The sequence below is a fragment of the Herpailurus yagouaroundi genome, unplaced genomic scaffold (genome assembly GCF_014898765.1).
Source record: "Herpailurus yagouaroundi ecotype Mexico unplaced genomic scaffold, PumYag 67383, whole genome shotgun sequence".
Taxonomy (NCBI): domain Eukaryota; kingdom Metazoa; phylum Chordata; class Mammalia; order Carnivora; family Felidae; genus Herpailurus; species Herpailurus yagouaroundi.
The window spans coordinates 378,494-393,769 of NW_024420199.1; the positions used below are offsets into that span (position 1 = coordinate 378,494).

The window sequence follows — 15,276 nt, forward strand, 5'->3', positions numbered from 1 at the left end:
ATTTCTCACCTCCCTGTCTCGAGGGAGGCTTCTGGGAGGCAGTTCCTCATCTGCCTCCCTCATTTAGGTTAAGCATAGGACTTTCTGCCTGCCGTACCACCCCCAAAGTGTACAGCTGGAGGCCATAAAAATAGGATGTCCCACTATCCATGTTGCATGTCCTTGGGCCCCTTTTGTTTCAGTGGCAACCTGTGGAACAAGGGATGCAAGGAGGTGATACCATTGCTGATCTTGCTTTGGCTTCTATGAGTAGTAAATTGGATCTGTGTGGGTCTCTTGTTTCTTTCCAGCTGAATCTGTCAGCCTGTTTGACAATTTCTAAGACTTAGTTTTAAAAAAGGAATATAAAATATCTCATTGTATACTGATTTCATGTTGAAATGATGTTTTGGATATACTGGGTTAAATGTTAAAGTTAATATCACCTGTTTATTTTTATTTGATATATTTTTTAAGTTTATGTTTTGAGAGAGAGTGGGGGAGGGGCAGAGAGGGGGAGGACAGGATCGGAAGCAGGTTCCATGCTGACAGCAGAGAGCCCGATGTGGGGCTCGAACTCATGAACCACAAGATCATGACCTGAGAAGTCAGATGCTTAACTGACTGGGCCACCCATGTGCTCCTCACCTGTTTATTTATTTTTTCATTTTTATGTATTTAAAAAAAATTTTAATGTTTATTTTTGAGAGAGAGAGAGAGAGAGAGAGAGAATGCAAGTGGGGGAGGGGCAGAGAGAGAGGGAGACACAGTATCCGAAGCAGGCTCCAGGCTCTGAGCTGTCAGTACAGAGCCCATTGTGGGGCTTGAACCCATGAGCAGCGAGATCATGACCTGAGCCGAAGTGAGATGCCCAACCGACTGAGGCACCCAAGCTCCCCATTCACCTGTTTATTTTTTAAATATGGCTGCTAGAAAATTGTGCATGTGGCTCTCATTATATTTCTATTGGACAGTGGTGTTATAGATTGTTGAGAAAAGAAAAATTGGTGTTGGGGAAGAGGGACTCCCAGGGTCTTATTTTGCTAGAAAAATGGCATTAAAAAAAACCTGCCATAGTTTCTTTGCCCCAGTTACAGGGACATTTTCACACTCCAAAAAATTATATGCCGATAATAAAATATAGACCTTTAAATTGAGTAAATGTATCTTTATGGAAAGTCACTGCATTGTCCTGATTTTTCTCACATTGCTTCAGGCTGGTGAAAACTCCCTCAGATTGATGAGGATGGTTACTTAAGAACCATTGGTATAGAAAGCTCGTCCCATGAGGGGATAACTGGCTAATTTGTATAGGATCTTGAGAGGTAACCAATCCAGGTAACAGTAGTGGATGGGGCTAGTGCAGGTGGGTTGGTTTTTGTTTTGTCCAGCAGGTGTTGAACTCATCTGGTAGCCCATGTTTTACAGTATCCCTGTGGCTTCTTGGCCCACCCTCTCTTCCCACACCCAAGAGTCAGAGTATAACCAGAAGAACCAAAGTAAACAAATACAAATTTATTCTTTTCAAAGCAGAATTCAAGGGAAAGGGGAAAAGCACCACAGTGAGTGGCAAAGTTAACCAATTTGTTCCCAGCCCCACCCACTTTGTCCCATTTCTAGACCTGTGTGCCACCCTGGCCACCTCCCCCCTGCCCCAAATCCCTTCCCCAACTTCCATTCCTGAGACCAGTTGTTGCAGCCAGCAAACAGCATAGCAAGCTCCACTCTGGGACCCAATACTGCCCTGGAGATAGCAAGGACATTCAGCAGCCACCCACCCCCCCATGCCCGCAAATGCAGCCGCTGTGGGATGAGATGGAGGCTGGGAGCTGATTCCTGGCCTTGAGCCTTTCCCTCTCCCACAGCCGTTGGTGTTAAAAGAGTAAGAAAGAGCTGAAGTATTCCTTTGTTCCCAGGGCCAGATTTTGGCAGGGAGGCCCAGAGATTGAGCTGCCCAGCTGAGCAGCTCAGTCTCCACAGCCCGGGGGTAGGGCCCCCCAGTTTCTCTCCCAGGACTGTTCACCTTAAGGTAGCTTACTTTCTTGGCTAGCTGTCACCTATGCAAGCGGAACTTTAATGAGATTCTTGGCCTGAAACGGTCTCAGAGGCCTCAAGTTGGCCATTGAGAATGTGTGTTCCAGGAATGTTCTAGCATGAAGCTGGACATGGAGCCCAGATTCCAAACACACACCTCAGGCAGCATGGGTATTCCTCAAAATTAACCTGGAGGGAAAACGTCTATCTCCCAGCATTGGCCTCTGCCTGACGTCAGGGTTTCTCATTACTGTGGCCTGCCAGCCCAGTTCCTGGAGTATGAGAAACTCAAACAGGTTTCTCTACAGAGAAATATTTTTAAAGTTTGGGCCTTGATAGAAATGGGCACTTGAGAGCCTTGATTTCAGCCTTGCCATTCTGGAGGGGAGGGCATGTATCCTCCTGGGTAGGGCCCTCTTTAGGGAACCATCCAACAAACAGCTTGATGTTCTGCAGCCAGTCAGCCTTTTTTAACAAGTTCCCAGTCAACATGACCCTGCTCTGCTCTCAATTTGAGCAGAGGCACCTTCATAACAGCTTTTTGGCCTCTGCCAAATCCTGTCGAGAATAAATCGCCTATCAGTCCTAACTGTTCCCTGATACTACTTGACAACAACCCCAGCAAACACTCATGTTCCTTCTCACAAGTCAGAGGCTTTCCTTAGGCTGCCTACCCAGAAAACTCCCCCTTTACCGTTCCTCCAGTACAGGGCCATAAATTATGCAGCATCACACAAAAAAGATACCTCTAGGAGACATGATACATGATAGATGCTTAACAACATACAACACATCTCAGTAAATCTCACCCTAATTTGGATTCACCATGCCCAAGGATCCATTTACCTCACTGAGGGCAAACTGCCCACACATGCTGCAGTGACTGTCACTGGACCCTTGAGTGATACACTCACCTCAGGCATTAAGGTACACACAGGACCACACACACAGTGTCAGTGACCCCATTAGTGAGAATTCAACCTGCTGCGTCGGTCCACCTACAGCACAAATCCTACATAGCAAGATCTACATCTTCTCTACTATGCCTAGCCCACCACGGTTGCCACAGGCCCTTGGCAGCCCAAGATCTCTTGGGTGAGGTGGGGGCTATGGGAAGGATTTTCTAAGACTTTCCCGGTCAAAGATTGTTTCATAACATCTGCCCTCTTAAGCCTTAGGCAGGATATACCTCAAAGACCCTGTGCTCCCTGACCTATAGCAAATGTCTTCTCCCTCATTCCTGCCTACAAACTATGCCCCTACAAATACAGCCTCCTTCCCATGGACAGATGCCCATGCCCTGTGTTTGTTGCCCACCCACAACCTGTTCACCATACATCCAGATACCCAGGTCTCCCATTTAGAGACTTCATGGGCACTAAGGCAGATGCGGTTAGCCCTGGACCTGTGGCTTAGTGCTCCCTGGAAATTCTAGAAGGAGGTAATCCTAGGCTTCTGGATCAAAGCTGCTGCCCTCCTTCCCCTGCAGCAGATAAATCTAACCTCCCAGAAGCTGTACCCACTGGCCTACTGCTTTATTATAACAGAGCACCCCAACTATCTCACACCCTCCTGACCTTGGTGGCAACTGCTGCTTTCTTTGAGTCCCTGAGCCAGACTTATGACCTGGAAGGGGCTGGAGGGTATTCTCTGCGTCAAAGCCTGGCAAAGGTCAATAAAGTCCTATTTGTTCCTTCTTGTTTGCATGCGACGAGTAGGACTCACATTTGCTCTATTTTGGCACCTGAACCATTGTTTAGGGGAGCCCAGGAAAATTCATCCAAGGCCCAGGTGTCAAGGGAACGAAATTTTGAATGAGTGAAGAGAACAGAGTGACTCTTCCCATTAGATTCCACTGTGGCCACAGGCTTCTGTTGGCTTTGGTCTTAAGGATAGCTTACCCCAGACATGAATGGAGAGACATCCTGGGGGGGGGGGGGGGGCCAGCCAGGATGCATCTATCAGTCCAACCAGAGGCTGGGGCTAACAAAGAGCAAGGCAGAACATTAATACTTTGAGAGGTATTAGAATTTAATGTGTGAGCAAGGCCAGGGGAGTACTGATGTACAGTAGGTATGCAGGATAGATATATATGTATATAAACTTAGGCAAATTAAGTCAATTGCGGGGCTCTAGGTTATAAAGCTTCTTTTGATAGAAAACTGCCTAAGTGGGCTTTGACTGTTCAAATTTTCCAAGCCCATTACCCCCCTCCCCCCAACCCCGCTATCTACTTCGAACAGTTTCTGGATAAAAGGATTATGGTATATGTAGCCTAGGAAGAGTTAGTTTCCTTTGAGGATTGGATTCACCTTCCAGAGTTAGAAAGAACAGTTTTATGCAAAGGAAGGCCTTGCTGTTGTCTGGGTGGAACGTGGCCAGCTTCCTGATGTGTGGCCAGTAGCTCCTAGGAAGAGGCCACTATTTAAGGTTGCCACTCGCATCTGCCTTATGATTAGCTAGGGACAGTGAGCCACTTCATCTGATTCAGCCTAAAAGAAAGAAGGGTCACAGCCTGCAAGAGTGTTGGGCAGTCACACTCCTCTAGGCTGGTGAGTGGCTTCCCCTTCCTCACCCAAGTAGAGCAAGACTTGCTTGCTGAGCAAGCTGCTGCCTCTACCCCAGGGTTCTGAGGGCAGACCCAGAAGAGCCAAGGGTGGCTTCAGCTGGTTCCTAGAGTAACTCAGCTGGTGTCTCAGGATGCTGAAGCCTTCAGGAAAGAGGATGATTGGGGAAAAAACCAAAGCCCTAAGTATTTCTTTAATGCTTCCAAATGTAAAGTGTAAGTAGGAATCAGAACGAATTGTTCCCCCTCATTGAGGAAAGCCTGACAGGGCCTGAGGCAGAAGGAACTGCAGATATTCTAGGGGGAAACAACATCTAGGTAGCATCAGGATGACTAGAGATATGCCGTCAAACTATAGTATGCCACATGCTGCCCAGACATTTTCAGGGGCACTTTTTTGGGGGTAGGGGGAAGTCTCAGAGATACTCTTTTGCCTCCCTGAGCTGGGCCAGAACGTAGGACTAACTCCTGTGGGTTCATAATGCTGGAACCCTGGAGTCATTGGGTTTCCTTATCTCCATAATTCCATGGAGAAGGGAAAGGGGCTGATGGGCACTGCTTAGCTCTGTAAGGCAGCTTCTCTGTCCCCATCTGAATGGCTTCCAAGTGTCATCTGCCTGGACCGCAACAGAGACATACTTAAGGGACTAATCTCAAACTTGTGGATTAAAGGGCACATTTCTATAATTGGAGGAATCATGCGTCTTCCTCCCCCAGTCCTCACACATCCACTTCACATACTAGTGGATCCCTGCTGCTGCCCAGAGCCCAAATAACTCTGGCTGAGGAATGTGGGCCTGGTAGGGACTGGAAATGTTGGGTGAAGGCTGAAGGAAGACTTTGACCAGAAAGAACCAGAAGACTGTGGATTATAGGATGGGGAACTGGCTCCATCAAGAGGCCAGCAGGGTGTTGGCAGTCACATCAGAGCTTCGCACACTGGGGAAGGCATGGCGGAGCTTCTCCATGATGTCTTCTAAGCACAGGCTGACATCTTGGCTCTTTGACCCCACATCATCTATGTTGGAAAAGAAAGATTTGGGAAGAGAACTAGAGATCCTTGATGAGGACAAGGGGCTGAGGTGGGATGCGGCCAGCTGAAGGACAAACCTACAGCATTTGTGTTGTTCCAGCACAATGCCTAGTACATAGAAGGTGCTCAATATACATGTGTAGAATAAGCAAACAAATGAATCCATCAATAAGCCCATCATCCCCGAAGCTAAGCTCAAAGCCATGAGGAGAAACCAGTCCCAGCCCTAGCAGAGCCTTGGGAAGATCTGGGCCAGGATGAAGCCATAGAAGGGGCTGGGAGGAGCCGGAGGAACTTACCTGCTGCCTCAGTATCTGGAGTAGTCTGTCCCTTCTCCTGGGGGTGACTGCCTTCTGACTGCTGTGGAGAGGAAGCTAGGGACGAGCCTGCAGAGCCATTGCCATCTGGTTCGGTGGGTGGCTAGCAAGAGGTTAGGCAAGACTTAAATGGCTTTGTTTTCCTGACCTTACTTTAACAGACTCCTGAGCTTAGAAGGGAGACCTCATGCCCATCTCTTTGCCCTTGGACTTTAAGAATTTTTGGTAGTGCCCCAAACAGTGGCTCTTCCTTTTAAGAAACTTCTTAGAATATTTAGTTACCAGTTACCTTCTTCCTTTGACAACATGTGTCAAAGGTTCCCAGTTTGTATAAGGATGGCATTGCACCTAAAGGTCTCTTGCTGTCATCTTGGCTATAATTAAGCTATTTAAAATCCAGTTCTCTCTGAAAATATAGAGTTGTACACCCGATCCTCTGTTTGTGATATAATATCATACGTTAAGACCTCCAGGAATTCATCTAGAGGCTATCCCTTGGAGGATCTGGGGAAGAAGCATGGGGTGGTATTGGTACATAGAGTGACAATACAGTTTACCCTTGAACAATGTAGGGGTTATGGGCACCAACCCCCCTGTGTGCAGTTAAAAATCCATATATAACTTTGGATTCTCTCCAAAACCTAACTCCTAATAGCCTACTGCTAACCAGAAGACTTACTGATAACATAGTGAACTGTTATATATATATGTATTATATATTATATTCTCACAATAAAGTCAGCTAAAGAAAATAAAAATGTTATTAAGAAAGTCATAAGAAAGAAAAAGAAAGTCATAAGGAAGGGAGCATACACTTACTGTACTGTAAAAAAAAAATCCACGTATAAGTGGACCCACATAGCTCAAACCTGTGTTGTTTAAAGGTCAGCTGTGATAAGTAACATTTACAAAGTATTTACTATTCCTGGCATCATGCTAAATTCTTTAAATTCACTGTCTCATTACATGCTCACAATTCCATGAAGTTGATATATTATTATCCCTGTTTTACAAATGAGGGAACCGGGGATAAGTGAGGGTAAGTCACTCTTAACACCTGACAGGCAATGATTGGCAGAGTCACATTCAAACCCCGGGCTGTCTGACTCCATAGCTTCACTATATCACATATACTACTTCTCAAAGAGGAAAGGGACAAACATTAACAAAGAGCTCCCTTCCCAGAAAAACTTTTTCTTGGCCGTTCAAACCTGCTTCTTTCTAGAAAACATCATAGTAGCAAAATCAAGGTTTCAGATGATTCTTTGAACTTTGTTCTTTCAATACCAGATTCAAATGTGTCATTGGAGAAGTGAGCATCCAGAATTGGCCAAGCAATGAGACATACCAGCCCCTTCCTTCCTCCACCTTTCCTAATTGTCAGCCCAGTTCTCTTTAGAAAGTCATCCAACAGCCACTGCCAAGGAGCTCTTTCTTTCCATCCCTTTGCTGTGCTCTCCACCTCTCCTCCCCTCGGGGGCTGCTCTGGTCCTTTCCCAGGCTTTAGCCTCACCTGCAGGAGCAGATCCCTTAAGCGCTGCAGCTGAGACTCTAGTTGCTTGTTGTGGTCCTCAAGGATCTGCATGCGTGTCTCCAGGCGGCTCTTGTGCTGCCGAAGGATCCGGGCCTCAGCCAGAAGCTCCTCATTGTGGTGGTCCTGTGCTACCTCGGCAGAGCCCTCAGCCAGGGTGGGGGCCTCAGCAGCCTCCTCATGCTGCCACTTCAGGCGCCTCAGCTCTCCCTGGAGAATCCTGCCAAGGACAGAGGAGTTAAGACCTATGGCCCTAACAAAGTATTGACTGTCCAGGTCCCAGATGTCTGCTCATACCTCAGTGTGAGCAACCCCTTTGCTCTCTCACCCCCACCCCCACCCTAGCTGTGTTCTTGGTTGAACAGCCATATCCATTTCTTCTCCAGCACATATGTCATTTACTCTGCCATCCTTGGGCCTTGGAGCAGAGGGAGCTGACATTTCATATAACAAATGTCTTAGGGCTTTGATGTGCTGTTTCAGGGATTAATTCTGACCTTAAAATCAGACAGAAACACAGTCTGCAAATAAATGAGGCATTAGGGCCACTGACTCACCTAATCCATTTGTAGATTTTTAGATTCCAGTGGAAGATGTAAACAAAAGACCACCCATCTTGCCTCTTCTCTCCACTACCCGCCTTTTTGGCCCACTTTGAACACCCATGTTGAGTCATCAAGAAACAGGTTCCAAAGAGATGGTCTACTTTAGGGGACATTACTTTTGCAACAGAACCATTCCCTCACCAATGTTTTCCAGGGCCAGGCCACTGCTGATCTAATACAGTGCTTCTCAAACTATCTGTAACAAAATCCTGGGGCGGGGGTGGGGGGTGGTTTTCAAATCACTGTGAACCAATGAGTGGTCCAAATGCGTATGGCTAGTACATAGCTCATGCCACACATGACACGCCACACAAGTTCAACAACACTCAAATGGGTCTATACCTTTTTCAATGAAAAGTCCACTAATTATGTGCTTGGATGACATGGCAGTGTCAAATTGCTATACAAGTTTCTAAAAGCTTATTCTCTACTTATCTTGTCTTGAACCAATAATGAAGATTTGGCAGACCAGTCCTGTTCTGAGGAGTTGCCACTCCAAGTAGTCTGTGAGCCAGCAGCATGGGCATTCGCCCCTCCCTGGGAACTGGTTAAAAATGTAGAACTCTGGCCCCACCCCAGACCTGTGAATTAAAATCTGCATTTTACCCAGTTCCCCAAGTGACTTGTATGCACACTAATGTTTGAGAAACACTGTTCTGAGGAATTATTTGGGTTCTACTGAATTCCCCCAAAGTGGCTTGGACCCTCCTCAGACCCCTACTGCCACCCGTACTTTATGGACATCAGTGTCATCCTTGTAATCTTCACCTTCCCTCTGCCAGTCTTCAAACACTACATGCAGTGCCACTATCCTCTTGTTTTATTACTTTCAGTAAGTGATAAGTACCTCTTTCCATTTCTAACACTGAAGATTCCTTGAGGGCAGAGACATGAATACTGTCTTCTGTAATTCTCTGTGTTTGCATTCTCTCTGCTTGCATCTACTGGGTACTTGAAAATATTTGGGTTGAGTTCAAAGGATTCAATTAATTATTATAATAGCTAGCGTTTACTGAACCTTATGATAATCCAGGTACTGGCTAACACATTTATATGCCTGATTTCCTTTGAAATTCTACAAGTGACCCTAGGAGGTAGATACTATTATCATCATCCCTATTTTATAGATGAAGAAATGGAGGATCACAGAATATAAGTAACTCGTTTAAGGCCACATAGCTAGGATGTGGAAGCATCAAGACTCAAATTCAAGCTGTTTGACTCTCAAACCCACACAGATCTGTGCCATCACCATACCCACCGGTTCTCATCCTCTAAGTGTGCCAGGATCTTCTCTAGCTCCCCCTTGCTTTCTGTGGCCATGCTGCATGGAGCCTGCTGTCCAAAGGCTGTCTCCCGGTCTGTAATGGGGCTGGAGTGCCGCAGCAGGTACTGGTCCTCATCTCTGCATGGGTGTGGGGAGAGGAAAAGGAGGTGGCCAGGCATTGAACCAAGAAACATCACAGGGCATGAGTACTCAGCTTCCAGCTCAGGCCTCAGGATACATATGCTGGAAGATTCACTTCTAAGTCACATAGAAAGGGAAAGGCTATATATTCAGGTTTAAGAAGGATGAAAAAATAAGATGGCAGAGGTCATGGTTGAGGGTATAAGAGAGAGGGTTTTCAGGATGCTGGGGCTTCTGGGTTCTACCTAAAGCTCCCTGGGAAACAATGAGCAAATCATTTCCCATTCTGTGCTGTTCCCTGACCATATCCTCCTTTGCTTCCTCACCCACCCAGGGGCTCACTGCCTAAGTCCCAATCAGGGCCAGCAGCTTCTAAGCCTCCTGAACATGCCAGGAATCTCCCTAGGAATAAAGGGCCCCTTCTCTGACCTATAGCACCAGGGAATCTCTCAAGTCACACTTCAGTTAAGTCCCTGATGTCTCCCCAGGATGTGGCACTAGATGGGGCTTTGGCATCTTGAGCATAGGATAATGATTCATTTCTGCAACTTTAAATGAGGGCATATTCTTCTTCCTTCAAAACTAGGCATAGAAAGATGGGAGCTTACAAGAGGAACGGACCTGGGCAGATGGCAAATCCATCAATAGAGAGCTTCTATTACCAAATACTGTGCCCAGAAAGCAGCTTTCCTTCCTTGGGGCTTCTAGGACCCTAGCCACCATACTCCCCCCACCATCTTGAGGATATATCCTTCCCAAATTGTGGCAGGGGGATCCCAAAGAAAATTATTCCTGGAAAATAAGCAGCTGTGAAAACTTACATGCTGTCATCCGGGGACAGGCTGTCATTAAAGAAGGAACAATTTTGACTTTCCATCTCAGCAAGCCTGGGAAGAAAGAGCAGGAACAGAAGGGAAAGCAGGATGTGGGGCCTGTTTTCATCTCAAGACTCTAATCCCACAGTGGAATCATTAGCTTTGATGGCTGCCCCAACTGCCCTTAAGTGTTGGGCATCATTGGCTGCCACATACCCCACTATGCATGTCCCTCTGGTCTTGACTCCATTCTCTTTGCCCTGACTGAAAACCCCATCCCCCTTAGACTCTTGAAAATCTCCCTCCTCCAAACCCAGTGGTACCTGCTGGCAAAATGCTCAATGCGGGAGTGTGTGTCAGCGTGTGGCAACATCGGGGAAGAAGCCAGCCTAGAAGAAAGCAGCAGACTCAGGCAGCCAAAGAATGGGTAGCTGAGCAGTCTGTTACCTTACAACAACCCTCCCCACCCCCTACCACCAAATTAGGGAGATGGGAAAGAGTTGATGGGAACAGGATACAGAGACTGGATTCTAATCTATTTCTCAGGCCAGATTCCTGTCAGGCACAAGCTGAACTTCCTTGTTACTAGTCAGGTTTGCCTTGGAACATTCCTCTAGCCCATGTGGGACTCAGTCCCTACACAGCACATCCCCAGCTCAGCAAGGCCTGCAGCCTGTGCCCACCCACTGGTACTCACGTCTCACTGTAGTCAGCCTCCAGCACTGATTGCACAGGCAGATAACCTCGCTGAGGGTGTTTGCTGAAATAATGCTTTGAGCGGAATTTGTTCTTTAAAGTTGTGGCAAAGTCCCTCATGTTCTCACTGGATGTGGTCTAGGGGGAGACAGGGCAGAGGGACTCACCCTAATGGCTTCGAAGGTGCTCCCCTAGAGCAGGGAACATGACTGGTAATCTAATCTTAGCCCCACTCCCAGAAAAATGTCGAGAAGGGTACAATGCGAAACTGTGAACACTGGTTGCCTCTGGGAAGTTGGACTGGAGAAGTGGGAGCAAGGCTGAGGAGAGAGGGGGACTTTTATATTTTATACACCTCTATATTATTGGACTCTTTTACAGTAAGTATATATTTGTTAATGCAGGAGGTACAGCATTCTCAGTCTCTATCTCCAGCCAGTTTTCCATGCATGATTTTTATAATGTTTATTTTCTTTTTTTTTTTGAGGGTATTTTTATTTTTTTAATGTTTATTTATTTTTGAAAGAGCATAAGTGGAGAAGGGGCAGAGAGAGACGGAGACACAGAATCCAAAGCAGGCTCCAGGCTCTGAGCTGTCAGCACAGAGCCTGACTTAGGGTGCAAATCTATAATGTTTATTTTCAAGTGATAATAAAATAAAAATAAAGGGCAAGCTCCCCGCTCCCACTGAGTCACACATGTTTCTGTGCCAACAGAATATGGAGAAAAGATGGTGATTTACAGGGATGGATTCTGGGGAAACAGGTTGAAAACTGGGGTGGTAGGGTGGGAGAAAGCAGTGGGGGGAGATGGCAATATACTTGGGACTTCAGGAGTATCCATGGGGCAGAAAGTATCCATGGGGCGTCCTGAATACAGCACAGGAGAAATTCTACGAGTGGAGTTCAGGAATGCTGACCCACCTGGACTCAGGTGGCAATGAAGGGCACAGTTTCCAATGAAAACCAAGTGGAATCTGGGGACCCAGGTAAAGAACATACCCTTTCTAACCTCCAAGAGACTGAGTAATTTGAGCACAAACCTTGGTATTGACTAGAAGGTATGGAAGAAATGACAAAGTAGCAGGTAAAGACTAGGTGACAGAGCAATTCGGGAAATTACGTAGGAAAAATTAAATAAGCAATGGAAGTCTAGTTGCCGGGAACTTCCTTTCTCTCTATTTTTTCCTGAAACTTTTCCCTGAAGGAAAATAGTGAATGCCTTTTTTTTTTTTTTTTTTTTTTGAGAAAGAGAGAGACATAGACAGAGACAGAGAAACAGAGAGAGTGCAACTGGGTGAGGGGCAGAAAATAGTTAGTCCATGCTTGGCAAAGTGGATCAAGGGCCTAGAACCTGAGAACTGCTTCCCCCTCCTGCCCAGCCCGGAGGCTCCATACCGGGGTGTAATACTCCATGATGGGGTAGTGCAGCTTGTTGCCTTTGCTGGCCCTGCCTGTCAAGAAGCAGGTCTGGCAGATGTCCACGTTAAATTCTTTCAGACTCCGGTACCTTGGGGAGATGAGAGGTGATAGGACAGAGGATCCAATGTACCATAGTGACCTCCCCATTTCCCTAACATCCAAATATATACACACACATTAGAAGGGGGCGGGACATGGAGTCATAATGCACTCAACCTCCTATACATAACAGTGGCTTCATCCTCACTAGATAACTAGCCTTAGTCTAAAGACCACAAACCTCCATGAAATTACATGCTCAGACTCCTAGGAAGTGTGGGGAATAGCATTGCCTCACCATCTTTTTTAAAAGGTTTCAAGTGGGAAGGGGTAAAGAGCTCATGATGTCAAATAGCTTTCTTTTTTTTTTTTAATATAATTTATTGTCAAATTGGTTTCCATACAACACTCAGTGCTCATCCCAACAAGTGCCCTCCTCTATGCCCATTTCCCCTCTCCCCCACCCCCTATCAACCCTCAAACAGCTTTCTAAACAAAAATAGCCCCAAAGGGTTCAGTCTAACAGGTACCACTGCCTACGTTGGAGAACTTACACTTCCAATACAAAGGCCATTTATTCTACCAGCCTTGGGCAAGTCGGCTAAGTTATTTCCAAAACTTGTTTATAAAAATAACTCTATTATTACTAAATATTGACTAGCCCATAAGATCCAGGTCCAAAACCTGGCTGAACTCCCCAGACCAGACCTAGTAGTGCACAATGGTGAAATGCTTGGACTTAGAGAAGTCAAGAGGATCCAACGTCTATTCCTGGATCTATACTAACCAACGGTGAAACTGGGCAAGTCACATTCCACGTCTGTGCCTCATTTGCTTATAGAAAGCAGGGCAGTTGTAAAGAGAGTGCCTTAAGGCTTTAAAAAGTTTTAAAATTGAGCATTTTATGATGAAAGCCTGGAGAATGTAACCAGGGAAACTTCAAATGTATTGCAATAAGGCCTTCTTTCTTAAGCTTGGTGGTGGATGTTAAAAATTTCAGGGATTTTCCAAGCCAGTTGTTAAATACAACCATTATAAAAAATTACTAAACTCACCATTAAGTAAATGATATTAAAAACAAAGGTAACACATACCCAGAACCCATCACCTCCTAATTATTTTCCTATTATCTATGCACTTGAGGTTGTTTAAATCTATCATCTCTGCTATAAATAGTGTACAACCATGCATCTCTTCTCAACCTCTTGTGGGTACCTGGACATCAGCCACAGTGGGAGTATTTACATCATGGAAATTAGCAAATACTACACATTAGGTTTTGTTTTTTGTTTGTTTGCTTTGCTTTCTGGGGAGTCAGTTGTGAACCATTTGCCAGCATATCATTTGGTACACAGGTGATCTTATATGTCTACTTAATATTCCCTGGGAGACAATGAACAAACTACTTCCCTTTCTGTGCTGTTTCGCCATCCCACCCCCTACTTTTCTATACATTTTTTTGTCAATCTGGAATACTTCATAATATAAACTAAAAGAAAAGAAAATATTTCATAATTTCTGATTTTCTAAAAAGTTAAACATTCAGTAGTAGAAAGGATTGCAACAACATATAACAACGTACCATAGATTAGCTGTAATTATATAATTATGGAATATGTACATTGTTTCATAATATATGATTTTATATGTAACATGGCCTATTTAACATTATCATTCTAGCAGGTATTGCTTTCCTTACCTGAAGCCCTTGATGGGGCACTGCCTACAGATAGAGCACTTGGTCTGATGCTTCACTTGCTCAGCAATGGTGACCCGATGCAGGACAGCCAACCACACCATGGATTGGGGCTCCAAGTTGACCCACTCAAGGAACTGTGAAGCTTCAATGACTGGCTTCCCAGTGCTCTAGAGAAACAAGAAGCCCAATGGAAATGAGTGGGGCCCAAAGTGTTCCTAGAATGGTACCCCTCACAGGGACAGGAGAACCAGCAAGGCCTGGGTTGGCCTATGGCCTATTCTACAGAGGTGTCCACCTACTGCCCTGTCCTAGTTGAGCTGGCACTCTCCCCAGTAGGACTCTGGACTTAAAAGCCCAGAGAACCCTCTATTTTGTTGTTCTGAAGAAACTCCTTTACATCTGAGTAGTTCAGATTGAAAGCCTCACTCGTAGTTCTCCCTCCCTTCCTCCCACCTTCCCTTTCATCATCCCTACCCAGTCCCATACTCACAAAACGGAAGCAACTACGGACACTGGGCTCCACGTTGCTGCCCCCAAAGGCTGCCACTTCCCCCAGCTGACGGGGCACCTGAATAGCCTCATGAAGCAGGACACCGAGGTGGCGCTGGTCACACTGGCTGCCTGAATTGGCTACTTGGCTGAAGAGGTCTGCTGGCCCCACCATAAGTCATGGCCAACCCCGATGCAGGAATGCCAGAGAATGGTGTGAGGAAAAGGAGAAGAAAAGGAAGACAAGGAAAGAGTACATAGACTTAGCTAATGACTTTTGAAACTGGAATACCTAAAGATCTATCCCTGATCTTCTAGAAGCCCATGATTTATAAAAAGAGCAATCTCTGTGTTCAGAGAGAAAAAGCAAGACAGACACAAAGAGAGAGAGAGCATCAGAGAGAGAGAGAGAGGGAGAGATGAAGACAGAGAGCGGGCTGCATGTCAGACCAGTGCCAGACAGATATGGCACTGCTGGGAAAACAGATTCTCAAGAAGCAAGATGAAGGGGTGTGGAGTTTAGGTGTGCCTGATCATGAGTCCCCTCCTGTTCACATAGCTCATGTCATCTGACACTACAGTAAACTCTCAACTCTCCACACAAATGGAAACAAACACTGACATGGATCATCCACAAATAGGAG

General features: G+C 45.9%; 1 protein-coding gene across 6 annotated transcripts in view; it reads right to left on the reverse strand.

Moving 5' to 3' along the window:
- Nucleotides 1-1,473: 1,473 nt before the first annotated feature.
- Nucleotides 1,474-15,276, reverse strand: part of DRP2 (dystrophin related protein 2) — a 30,526-nt gene continuing 16,723 nt past the window's right edge. For 5 of the 6 annotated variants that reach the window (XM_040467229.1, XM_040467227.1, XM_040467232.1 and 2 more), the window contains 10 exons: nt 14,634-14,791; nt 14,144-14,310; nt 12,382-12,493; nt 10,986-11,122; nt 10,612-10,677; nt 10,295-10,360; nt 9,327-9,470; nt 7,443-7,680; nt 5,912-6,032; nt 1,474-5,597 (listed from right to left, as the gene is read on the reverse strand). In XM_040467229.1, coding sequence (XP_040323163.1) covers nt 5,473-5,597; nt 5,912-6,032; nt 7,443-7,680; nt 9,327-9,470; nt 10,295-10,360; nt 10,612-10,677; nt 10,986-11,122; nt 12,382-12,493; nt 14,144-14,310; nt 14,634-14,791 — 1,334 coding nt within the window. In that variant the 3' untranslated portion in view covers nt 1,474-5,472. The remainder of the gene's footprint in view (nt 5,598-5,911; nt 6,033-7,442; nt 7,681-9,326; nt 9,471-10,294; nt 10,361-10,611; nt 10,678-10,985; nt 11,123-12,381; nt 12,494-14,143; nt 14,311-14,633; nt 14,792-15,276) is intronic. The other variant, XM_040467228.1, reaches the window with a different exon arrangement.